Below are 13,663 nucleotides of genomic sequence, written 5' to 3'. Positions count from 1 at the left end.
TCAAACTACCCTATTGGTAGTAAAATTCAAGAACCCCAGAATACAGCGAAACAACTACATTGGACGGACATAGAGAATTGGGTCAGAAAACATGAAACAAAGGCTATTGCTCACGGACAGAAATGAAGTTATTGATTGGCAACACATGCAACAGGTCTGAATAAAATTGAGTACCACTCTATGATCAAGTAGTTTGGGAAATACATTGGAGGAAACCGGGCAATGACCCTTTAAGGAAAGGAAATGAAGGAGGTTCATCAGCCTCTTTTCATCAGGAGTTCTGAGGGTTACCTATGTGCTTATGTGGATAACCAGTATCACAAACATGTGCTTAATGATAGTATTCTTACTCAATTGTAAAGTACAGTTACACTGGGGAGTAACAAAGGGCCTTTTTTACTCCATTATCTGTGTGTGACCATAGAGCACTAAAAACTCACAAGTGGTTTAGTGAAAGATACTATTTCACATAGCATCCCTACGAATATAAATAGTATGTAAATGTCCTAATTATTACATGCTCGCAATGAAGAAGCATTTTTATACAATCACTTGGGCAGCTTCAGATAATACCAAAAGTCCACAATTAGATGGGCGTATTGTAGTCAACAGGATTCTTAACCTCTTTTAATACTTTTAGTAATCAGTAAATTGGAATGTGCCCAGGAAAGTTGAAGCAATCTCTTCAGCCATTAACCCAGCATACTTTGAAGTATAGTCCCTGCTAAAGATGGCACTCAAACTCAGTTTTTATTTCAGAAAGTTGCTGATTAGCATATCTGATAGATAAATAATACATCCCAGTAGATACTTAGACGCTCCCAGTAACTATTGTGTTGAACGTGATAATCAATGTACGCATAATGATTTTAGAATGCAATTTCCATTTAACACGAAGAACAAAGAATATTATACTTGCTTTTTAAAACCTAAACTTTGTTATGCTGTAATTAGATTTAACAGGTTGACAGTCAGATACTTGAAACAGGTTCAAAATACCCGTGACATAATTTCCTGTTGTCTGACAGTTGGCTGCTTCTCCCTACATAGGACACGTACTTGACACAATGCACTACAGTAAAGTGACGATGTGGTGACATGCAATAGTCCTGTTGTGAGTACCTTCGTGTATACGAATAGATGTGTCCTTCTGGAACCTGTACTGATGAGCGGTCCCTGAGCCAATACTGGGATACACAGTACCAATATCCTTAAACAGTTGCCTGACTCTAAATTATCAAGTTACTGAACATAGTTTCTATGGTTTGTTTAAAAGGCAGGGGATAATGAAGTGGCAGTAACTCTAAATAGTGGTTGCCCACGATATGGATTTTATGTATATGAGCCGAATACAAAGTAAATAAACCAACATAGATTACCTTAAAGGGCCGGGGTGGGGGTATTGGGTGCTCATGTCAGTTAAAATAGCATTAGTGTATGTTCACTTTGAAATTACAAAAGCTGTCTGAATCCAACAACCTGTAGCACCTTGCTACCAAAAGTTAGGTTATCGCTACTCAGACCCCCTAGAATATATTGTGGCTTAGATTTGCAAATTTTGCAACACAAAAATTGAAATTTTGTGGCACAAAAATTGAAGTTTTGCAGCATTATTGCGGCACTTGATTTTTCTCGTAATCATTCCTTTACAGTCTTAAATCAATGGAAACTGTTTTATCAGAGACTTCCACTTTCAAATAGGCATGTTTAAAGTGTCTGAGAGTATTTGTTTGCTATGCTAAGTCCCCTTGTCCTATAAAGGCTGGAAGCAACATTTTTCTCATGTTGCTGGCTGCCAATCAGCGAACTTGCTCCCGAAGCAAGAAGCGAGGGAATGCGTTGGTGCCCAACGCTGCTCCCCGCAGTAAAAAACAAATTGCACACATGATTATACTTACTGACCCCCCACCTTCCACCTACTACCAAAAAAAAAAGAATTGGGGAGACTAACCAAGTTGCGTAGTTTGCAAGTGACATCATGGCGCGTGCCACCACAGCAAATGACACCACGGAGCGTGGCATTGCACATAGGATCACAGGAAGTTATCTCTCTGGAAGTGACATAAGATATTAAGACCTCACACATATGTTTATCAGGTATATCATAAGTACATGTAAGCAACTTATGCGATTTAACAAATTAGATTTTGCTTTGGGCTCATGCCAAAAAAAGTAGTGCAATCCCAACGCAAAATCGGGGCCACAACTAATAAAAAAGAAAAATTCTCAAAGCCGTGCCACAAAGAAATTGGCAACAAGGAGTAGCAGTAAATCTCTACTACTTAATTGGTTGTAAGGTGTGCATTTTAAACTATTTTATGGGGTTAAGGCATCTGCTACTGAGGTGCCCAGTAAATCCCAGGGAAGAACAATAATGGTGAGATAACTCTGGAGGTTAAAGCATTTGTTGGAGAGATCTGTGTTTTGTGTAGTCCCTGATTTGCATCAAAGTAGTATAGAAGGTTAATGTGTATCCTGCACAGCACATCACGTAAAATGCAGGTGAGAGATTTTTATTTTATGTAGCTAGATATGTAAGTTACTGCTTTGAACACAGATCTTTTTGTTAATTGCAGTTCATAAATTATAATCCTTCTAATATAGCACAGTGAGCTGTGTAGAATGTGACTCCTACACCTTATAACCCTCACTGACTCATGTAACACATCTTGTACAATGATTTACACACTTAGTGATTTATTATAAACGTCTAATGTGTATGTTATGTAAAGCGCTCTGACACCCTGTATTGGGATCGTAGCGCTATAAAAGAAATAAAATAGTACTATTTAAATTGTTGTTTTTGTAAATACAGGCCAACACATCTGACATTCTTACAGTGCATGCACTTACTTACATAAAGGGACTGAACAAAGTCAAAAGCTTGCCTCTCTTAAGTACCTGTGAAGAGATAACAAGCTGCGAGCTTTTTTTCCCTCTCCGTTGTATTTGCATTTAAGTGAGGTTCCAGGCCATGTCCACAGCTAGCCAGGACTGAGCTGAAGGTTTTTAAATGAGTCTGACTGGACCTGTTACGGGTTTATTTGTTTATTACATGGTGATGTCACACAACCACACCATCATCATATAATAAACTACTTTCCTTCATAAAGGGGAAAGTAGCATCATCTAAATTAAACAGATTGTGCGTCATACCGCACATTGCTTGACCAAACACCATCAAAAAAGGTTTTATCTAGGTAGATCGAGGAATTAAAATATTTTTGAATTATGGTTTCATCGTTTTTATGATTAGCATATTTTGGTTGAAATAAAAATTAGCCCTATTCTATGCATGTCATCGATCGTTCCTATTGTAATCCAATCTTAATTTATGATGACCCTTCACACTTTCAAAACACAGCTCCCATTTAAGATCCCTAGAGGAATCTCTTCTAGCACTAATTGGTGCTGGTGAAGGAGCACCTATATGATGAAGCATGCCTCCTTGTGAGGGATAGGGGTTGTATCCTTTTTAAGATCAGTAAGGTTTATTGCTAAGGACTTCTTTTGATGATACAATGATTTTGGGGCATTTTCACCATACGTAGGTGGCATCTGATTTTTCCAATCCATTGAGCATACTTGCAGGTATATCCCTCGATTGGGACAGCGGAAAGCTAGGACAGGCATGATAACGTGCCTTGGAAGTTTGTGACCTAACTTTTTTAAGTGAGTACTTAATTAGGATGACTTATCGGTTTTGTATGGTTTTGTAATCTGATCTATAGGTTTGTGATTCTGCACAGTTCCTAAATCCCCAAATCATAGTAGCATTGCTCAGAAATTATTAATTTGCCCTTTAGTAATTTAGCAAGATGGTCAGAATTGGACCTTCCCCCAAGACTTTGAAAGCTCTGCATTCTGTAATTAAATGTGAGTATGTCGGGGAGATGGGAATGTCATTCAGTACCGAGTGATGACGAGCGATCCCTACCTCTCATGCAGTGCCTCAGTAATTTTGCAAGAATGTTTTCTTCGGACTGCTCCTTTGGCGTTGCCAGTTTAGTCACACAAAGCTGTTCTTGCTAGCGCAGAGTAAAGAGAACCCATGTTTTCTAAAGCATCACTGGACAGACTAGAGCTTAAAAAGCTACAAACAGGGGGAAACCAGACCTTCTCCATACACAGCCTTGCAATCTGGAACAGCATCCCTGTCACCATCAGAACTGCCCGACCTTTCAAATCCGATTTGTTCTGAATTCCCAGCTCATCAGAGAACACTAAATCTACATTGCAGGTTCTACTCCAACAAATGTCGTTCCACAATCTTAATTTTCCTGGATTGCCCTCCCTGACGCCCTCTCCCTTGCTTTCTTGGTAAATCTAAATATCCACAGATCCATACATAAAATTCCATACTGGAAGGCATACGGTGTAATCGTGGCACAATGGATTCTTAAGAGTGCCTTCACACACCTGTTTAGACGTGGGTGAGAACACATCAGCTCCTGTTGCCTTCTGATTTTTTGACTCTGAATGAACCTGATTGAAAATTGTGACTGGATCGAAGATATCAAAGTACATTGCATTGTACATAAATCATTGGTGGCCCCCCGAGTTTTAACATTAGTGAAAGCCTTGCTTGGCTCTTCGCATTGGTAAAATGATTCAGGTGCTGAAAGCCTTTGGAGATTAGGAGTTACAGAGAGGGCAGTCACTTGTGGCTCATTGTTCTCAGACTTTCACTCCCAACCTCCATTGCGCCGTAAAGAGAAGAGAGTGTTAGTTAGTTAGTTAGTTAGTTATACGGATATTGAACATTTGCTGCCAGAGCAGAGCTCTTGATTTTTGTAACCCGTTTAAAGTAAAATGTCAGGCATTTGTAAAAAGACAAACATACATTTTAACGAACGCAATGTTTGTCTCATTTTTGTGTTTAGGAATATGAAGCCATATATCTAGCAAAATTAACAATAAAGATGATGTCCCCGTTGCAGATTGGAAGATCGTTAACACTGCAGCCTGGAACCACAGGTAAGGTTTTTTTTTAATGAGACCACTTTTACAGAAATACATTCTCTTCATATCCTTCTGTTTCTCTCTTTGCTGATTTTTTTATTTCCCCCACACTTTCCCGCTCTTTTCGCCCTTCTCACTCATTGTTGCCTCCGGATATAAATAATCCATGATTATATTTTTTCTAGTGCAGCAATAAATCCCATGTTAATTGCACAGTGGTGCTTTCAGAGTTACAAGCCACCACAGCATGGTTGTATACATTGGCATATAATTATGTTGTGTTATTCATAATTATTTGGTGTGCACCCTCCCAGTCAGGTTTGATAACTTCTTGCCATGGTTTTGAGGATTCCATTGCATCCCCAAAGTCTGGTGGCGTGTGAGAGTTGGGGGAGGTAGTAGGCAGTGTGAACATGGATGATATTTTGTTGGCTAACAAGGTATACAGTTTGTTGACTGTGGCTGGAGATCTTGCTAGCGTGCACTTGCTAACTGGGTTACCTGGGTCTGTGAACTGCCTGACGGGTTCATTTGTGTGTGAATTAACTGGAGGTATGATGTCGCAGAGCCCTGATATCTATCTACCTGCTGCATTATCTGGACTGCTAGGTGGGTATTATAAATTATACACTAACTGATCCTATCTAAAAATGTGAATATCTGTGTGCAAGTGTGGGATGCAGATTACATATTAATAAAAATTGCTTTTTGAATGTAAACTAAATATAAATAAATGGAAAACATAAATCTGTTGAGCAGAACTTCCTCATGTGACTCAAACAACACTACTGAATTATACTTTAGAGCAAAAGTAAAAGCAAGAAATGCTGTCCTTGTACAGTTTACTGTTGAGCATTAAAACTGCCCCTACCTCTTTAAGAACTTTGGAATATTTCACTGTCCTCTTATAGAATGGTGACTTATGTCGTTTTTTTCCTACCCAATGTAAAATATCCCAAACCCTTTCTGCCATTTTGAAAGCTATTTTTGGCTCAGGCACCAAATTTGTTGCGTTTTTACATTTGCTCGACATCACCTACATTTTTCTAATAATGTTTCTGTAAAGATTTTTTTTCACTGTCTTTTTCTGAAGGTATTTTCATCTCATTTGTTCTCACAGGCAACATGCCTTCACTTTTTAAGAACTTTAACTTTTGGAGATGTTAAGTGGTATGACTTAAGATTTCTTCATTGCCACTTGCTATGCATATATGTTGAGGCAATACTTCTTTCTTTTCATATGCTGGTATATGTGAGGGAGCGAGGCATGGTCATCTGCATAGTCAAGGTCCTTAATTGTAGAGAATAAGGTCCATCTAGTGCCTCTGGCGTGGTCTTCAATTGTGCGTCACATCACCAAGTCGATGACTAGGTTAAAGAGCAACACTGACATAATGCATCAGTGTCTCACACTGGTCTTGACCTCCAACCTATACTCCCTATCTCCCACCTTGCAGATCAAATTATCATAAAACCTCTTGATAAAGAAAACTATCTCTACGGTATGCCCTAGGCTCGCAGTATATGCCAGAGGCTGTCACTGTGGATACTGTCTCACGCTTTCTCAAAATCAATAAAGTTAATGTATAGTAGTTTCTGCCACTCCATATACTGATCTATGATGTTGCTTAGAGGAAGGATCTGATCAACACTCCCTCTGCCCTTTCAAACCCAGCTTGTTTTTTTTCCTTCAACAAACCAATCCGAGCACTCTGGTATATTAGAGAGTCAATAGTAGTATAAACTGGAAATGTTGTAAAGTCATCTTTAATACAAAATGTTCTGTTTGGATCACATGGAATTGAAGTCCACACGTTTTCTCAAGCTAGGTTAGTTGCTTTTCTCACAGCCAATATGTGATACAATCAAAAAGGAGATGTGTAACCAGCATACAATAGTTCAGCAATTAACACAGTTCAACCAATACGTGTTAAGTCAATAGGCAGGTAATACCTTCACTTCTTTAGGGCTGATTAGAGTTTTGATCAATCTTAGACAATGTATTGAATCTGTGTAACCGGCTCTCTGTTTACGGGACCTTAGACTATTATGGCAATGTAAGTGTGGCATCAGCAGAGTAAAGTGTTTAAGGAGAGTATTCCTCGTGTACCTGTGGTGTTTTTTTTTCTTAACTCCTTCTTCACAGCGTCAGATGTGCGCTCTATGTCGATTTTCGCCAGGATTTTGCTCCGGATTCCACACCAGTTAAAGTTTAACGCTCCCTTCTTTGGAATTGTAATGATAAAGCCTTGGTTACAGTCTTCTGGTACTTTTTTTCTCTCCTAGATCCATATAAACAGTGGATGGAGGATATTTGTTGATGTTTCAGTGTCTGCTCAAACATTTCTACTTTCAGGTTAATTGATAGAGACCTCTACTGCAAATTCCTCATCTTATATTCCCCAGGCGTCAGACTGGCTCCGTACATTTTTCATAGCCAGTATCCCTGCTCGTCGGTAGGTGGCATAGTTCGTTTCTGTGTGATGCAGAGTGTGAAGTGTGCAGTGCCTGTATAGGTGCAACTGCAGCGCTCTGATGTCAGTTCTTTTCTTACCGCACCAGTCAGCGCAGATCCGAAGAAGAGCTACTCCCACTCTTTTTTTTAATGAACTTTTTTCCATGTGTTGCCAAGAGTTTTTTGAGACTTTGTCTCGTGGTGCGTCGAGGATGTCCACTAAGAAGGCTGGTTTCAAGCCCTGTAGTGCCTGTCACCAACAAATGTCGGTGACAGATCCACATTTGGTATGCCTCTCGTATTGTGGCCCTAAAAAGATTTACATTGAAGATCCACATTTACAATGTATTTATTGCCTTTATCCTAAACATAAGACATCTAAATGTGACATTTGTCAGAGTTTTTCTCCTAAGACTCATAGGGACACAGAAAGAAGATTATATCTGATGGCAAAGAAGAATATTCCCCTTTTAAAGAAGATGCCCCCGTGTTCAGGGAACATTACATTAAAAGTACTCCTCCAAGCCCTTTCACGAAGGCAGGTCGAAAAACGGAGACTTATTCAGCTTCCTGAGTTGGATAGGTTTGGACCAGCGCTTGCAGCCACCCCTTCTGACATTAAATTTGGAAAGCATGCATCTAGCAAGCCAATACTGTTGGACCCGTTCATGCTGATCTCGTTAACCAAGAAATCAGCCCCATCGATGGTAGAGGCTATGCCATCGTTGACGACGATGCAGTCGATGACCATTCCGTTGACGCCATCAGATGCAGTTTTCACTCCTCTGCTTTCACCATTAAAGGTATCAACTTCACCATCCAGCGCAGATTCTGCATTCTGATCAGGAAGATGAGGCAAGTGAAAATGGTTCGAAGACTGCGTATAGCCCAGCTCATTTGAATATGCAATATGTGCCGGAAGTTGGCGAAGACATGGAGGAAAATTATTTTTATTTATACCTTGATTAGCATCAGGAAAGTTTTCGTCATACTTCAAGGTCTTGCATTCCTCCTAGGCATGGATGCGCTGAGGTTGTTCAGGTGCCTACGGCATTTTTGACTACATTACAAGAAACAATGGAAACTTTTCAAAAGTTGGTACCACAACATCTACCACAACAGCCTACGCTTGTATCCGCTAATTCTCCTCCACAGCAGTTACTACTCAACCACTCAACCGCCGCCTAGAGCATCACCCAGAGTAGTTCAGAGACCAGTGGTTCAACCTACGCCTGAAGATGTGGGTGACAATCACAATTATTATATCTATGCTGATGTAGATGAGGAAGAAGGTGAACTTCCATCAGAGGTGAAGATGATATAGCTGATGCTATTGTGACCATCTAGAAAAGGAGATGACACACCTTTCCTTCCAGATCAGACGGATGTTTCCAAATTTTATTCTCTTCTGGAAAGAGCTGTAAAGAGGTTTAATCTTCCTATGAACTCCATAGCTCAGTAATATTTTATTTACAACAGATTTTGCCTCAAGCGTTCCTCCCGTCCACTGTCTCGATGCCACAAACTCAGCAGTAGCCCATTTCAGTAAATCCCTCAGCCACGGGCCAATTTCCAAGTCCCTGGACGATTTCCAAGACTTTGCAATTCAGCACTTAGCCAGGACCAGCCCCAACTCTACAAATTTGTTAACATATGTGGATTTCTTAGGTCTGGACATTATGACCATAAGGCACAGCATGGGCTCCAGGTGCTAGTTTCTTCATTGTTAATTTTGCTACCACTTCAAGCAGCTTCTCCCAAAAGTGTGATATTTCTGGGTACTACAAAACCATGTGGTAGAAGTCTGCCTCCAATTGTGACAATAAGATCATCTGGAGTCCCCGCCCTTGTAGATATGGGCTTTGCACTTGGGTGTTAGATTGGTCTGGTGGAGGCAATTAAACTGGGTACGTGAGCATTACACCACACAGGTCATGTGTCCAGTTCCTCTGTTATGTCCATTCCTGTGTCTTGCATCCCTGTAGCCCTTAAATGTGTTTCTTGGTGGCGCATGCATTTTTAACAGTGACCTATAGTGCTAGGAGACTGCCCCTCATGCACAGTCGTGCATTGAGAAAAAGATGTAAGGTGATGTATGTGGGTAGCTCCAATCTGACTCGTCCCTATAGGCACCCAAGTGTGTGTAATAAAGCATTGAATGTAATGAATTGGCCTGCGATTTCTCCATATTCATCTTGTAGTTCTTGCACTGTGCATAGTTTCCATTGTATATGTAGATCACCAACCATCAAAATCCCCACCTCCTGTCAGGTACTCTGGTTGTGCATTAACCCAAGCAATTTGAAGGACAGTGTCCCACAACAGCAGACACGGGGCATAAGGGCAAGTCCTGTTCTTGGGCTAGAGGTAGCGTTACCTGCACTGCTGGGTCACTTCTCTCAGTTTGAGCCACCCTTCCTTCATGGGACAAGGTTGTTAGCCTTGTGCTCAACCCTCATCCTGGAAGCCCAGAGGATCGCGATTCATCTGGTCTCTACCCTTTGACCTGTCCGGCTTGGGTGACCCTGCTAGGACACAGTTCATGCCAGCATAGCTCTCCAGGTCATGAGACACTTAAGCCCCGTGACCACTTCAAAGTAATAATCCTCACTCACAGAGTTACGAGTTTAAGGCTGCAATTTCACACTACTGGCATTGAGGCCTATCACAAGGGCAGGAAAGGAAAACTTGTTATTGAAGCCAATTGGGGATTGGTTTTCATGTTCTTTTCCAGTTGTGACTGTTTAAAAATGTAATTGTTATTCAATTTATTAAAAAAATATTTTATGAACTTGCCCCTTTTGACAGGGAACTGCGCTCAGCACATTTAGTTTTTTTCTCCATCTACTGAATTAATAATATTACTTGTTATTACTCTACAATAGACACTGACATTAAAGCTGACACTCCTTTTGTTTCAGATTAATACGGATAGATGTCTTCTCTGTTATATTCCTAGTGTCCAAAAAGCACAAAAGTAGCTAACGGTTGTTCAGTTCCACGCTTGTATCAAAATACTGCTTAATACAATGACCAGTCATGAAATAAATACATCCTCAAAATATACAAAGAAACCAGCTTGTTAAGGTTATCACCATCCATGCAATTGCACTCATAAAACAAGTGACAAGCTACCAAATTTAAATCCCTCCATTGAAATCTAATCTCTGCATCGAGCAGTGGAAGAGACTGTGGCATGACTACTGTATGGAAATGCTACAAAATCATTTCCAACCCAGAACATGCAAAAGAGGCACGCAACATCACATCTTGCGTATAATATAATAAAATGGTGAAGCACAAGTAATGTAGCAAAAATATGACCCCATCTCTTTAGTCTTACCATGCCAATAGCTCACTATCATCACTGTCGAAACCACTGCTACCATGAAAACAATCACTCGAGAGCCCCATCTGACCCTTGCCCCACCACACTTTCACCAAGGACTTCTACCAATCAGCAAAGCTCTAATACACATCCTCAATGCCTCCCTCAACTCCACATTCCCAGATACCTGGAAACATTCAACTGTCTTTTCTCCTACTCAAGAAACACCCGCTAACCCTGCCACACTTTCCAACTATAGACCCATCTCCTTCCTACCATACCCTGCAAAGGTCTTAAAGAAACTAATCAGCAGACTCCTCAGTGACCAAATCAGCAACTGCCAGATCCTCAGCACCCCACATTCCGGATTCAACCCCAACCACAGTAACAAGAAATGGCACGTATCCAGGGGTGCCTGTCGCCAATCTAACCTGGTCAGGTGGTGTGGGAGGGGTGCACGTGGAGTGGGGGGCCTGGGAATCGAAAGAAAAATAAATAAAATGAATTACCTGCCGCTGGGTTGGAGAAACATTAGTGCACATATCTGTTTGGCCAGCCGACCAAACAGACATGCGCACTTATAAGTGCCCACCACGGCTCCTCCCACGTAAGCAGCTCAGAGATAAAACAATAATAACAATGTTTGAATATCGTTTCATTCATCATCTGCTGGCAGTGGGGCAATGCTCCTCCGCCATTACGGAGGAGCTGCCCCTGCACTTAATGACCACCATAGACATCTACATGATATTTGACAGAAGAGACACAGCAGGCCTCATTCTCCAGGGCCCCTTTCTGCAGCATTTGACATGGTCTCACACCCCATCCTCGTCAGGGGCTTCATAAGGTTGACATCCAAGTGCCTGCTGTCCTCTTGATCTTAATGGATAGAACACAGGCTGTCAGGCAGACCCCTTACTCCTCTGAAGCCCTCAAACTCCTCTGTGAAGTGCCGTAAGGGTCACTCGGCCCCACACTCTTCAATACATTCATGATCCCTTTGGCCCGCGTTCTCCCTGCACACAACATCAACATCCTCTCCTACACCAAATGCACGCAGCTCATACTCTCCCTCTCAAGACTAGACCCCTCACCCCAAGAAACTAGTTCACCGCCTCCATGACCAAAGTCGCTAAGTGGATGAAAGCCAACTGTTTCAAGCTCAACACTGACAAGATAGAAGTAGTGATCTTTGGACAGGACACCCCCCGCCTTGGGCCTCCAACTGATGCCTGGCTGAATTCAGATGTACCTCCAAGCCAGGAACCTCTGAATCATCACCAGCACCAAACTGGATATGACTGCACAAGTCAACACCGTCACTGCATCCTTCTTCCACACCATGAAGATGCGGAGGAAGATCTTTAAATGGCTCCCAAGCAACATTAGATAAATCATCACTACCGTCGTAGTCAATAGCAAGTGGGGCTACAAGGACATCATGTACTCCAAGATCATCAAGCAACTCACTAGAAGACTACAAACTATCCAGAACTCCACAGCCAGTCTCAGCCTTCACATCCCATACAGAACTCGTATCACACCACACCACACCACACCACACCACACCACACCTCAGGGTAGCTCCACTGACTCCTAATACTGAATTATGCACATTTCAAACTCCTCCCACACACTGTCAAGGCACTACACAACTCAGGCCTCACCTACCTGAGCAGTTCTATCTCCTTCCACCAACCACCCAGACACCTCTGCCATGCAGAACTCTTACTTCTGCTGAGTGCATATCCAGAACCACATCAAGAGGACAGGCATTCTGTTACATCCAAGTGTGGAAGAACCTCCCACTCCATATCAGAGCCTACTCATCTCTTCTTGGATTCTGCAAGAAGCTGAAGGCCTGACATTTCAAGTACCAACCTACCATAGGCAGGGCTAGGCACACACACACCTCATCGCCTGGATACCATCACAGGTGATAGCGTGCTTTACAAATACACATATTATAACACAGCATACAAGTAGAATCTTTCATGTGTAACCCTGCTACGGGAACTCTGTATCAATTTTTAAATGTACAAAAGATTCACACTTTCATCCTTTTATATGCAGCCAAAGCAAAGATACATTCCCCAGTATCTAGTAAACTGGATTTCTACAACAGTCAGCTACTGGTGCTTTCCCAGGTCTCCTTTTCACCTCTTCCCATGTTCCTTCACCCCCCTAGAGGAACACGTTCAAACCTTACAATGCACATTACCACCTCATCCCATCATCATCAGGCTGAATGTCTAAAAAAAACTTTACCCTTTACAGGTTAATGATTTTTTTTAAAACTGGCTTTGGCTTCTCTCCAGACTCTTTTACCCACTATGGTCTAACAATTAGATTTGTCTAGTTTCACCCAAACTTATCTGAGTTATGTCTATCTTCCAGTCCTCTCTTCTGGGCTCCATTCAGTTGGCCTCAATTTCAGTAGTCATCAGGGCTAGTCCCTTAATCGAGTTATGGGAGGCCCTGAAGAAAATGTGCCTGGCACTAGAAAGCCAAGCATCCAATTCTTGTATTTGTCCCTATCAGGAGTTAGAATCCAAGATCGAGTTTGCTGCTGATTCTATGTGAAAACAACAGCTTAAAAGGCTCTATGAGCTAATTGTACCACAAGATGAAACAGAGGTGAAAGAATTCGATCAGCCTTGGAGCCCTATAAAGTCAGCCAACAGGAAGAAAAGTGGGGTATCGGCAACAAGTGTAGTGTATTTTGTAAAGCGCACAGCTGCCCCAACAGGGCGTCCCGGCACTGTATAACGCTGTGGAACCCTGCCTCTCCCTGTGAGATGCCCCTCCTGGGCACCCCCAAGGTGAAGCCAGGCATCCCAGTGTTGTAGGGGCCGTTGTGAAGATTAAGCAAGCTATTGCCCAGAGTTGCAGCGTGGAACCCATGATTAGAGTAGGCG

At 41.8% G+C, this 13,663-nt stretch overlaps 1 protein-coding gene across 1 annotated transcript in view; it reads left to right on the top strand.

Moving 5' to 3' along the window:
* STYX (serine/threonine/tyrosine interacting protein) overlaps positions 1 to 13,663 on the top strand; it is a 432,400-nt gene that overhangs the window by 398,782 nt on the left and 19,955 nt on the right. The window contains exon 10 of the mRNA XM_078659834.1: positions 4,884 to 4,977. Within this exon, the coding sequence (XP_078515960.1) occupies positions 4,884 to 4,977 (94 nt within the window). The remainder of the gene's footprint in view (positions 1 to 4,883; positions 4,978 to 13,663) is intronic.

This window comes from Lissotriton helveticus, chromosome 9 (assembly GCF_964261635.1).
Source record: "Lissotriton helveticus chromosome 9, aLisHel1.1, whole genome shotgun sequence".
NCBI lineage: Eukaryota > Metazoa > Chordata > Amphibia > Caudata > Salamandridae > Lissotriton > Lissotriton helveticus.
This window is presented reverse-complemented; position numbering and strand designations above follow the sequence as displayed.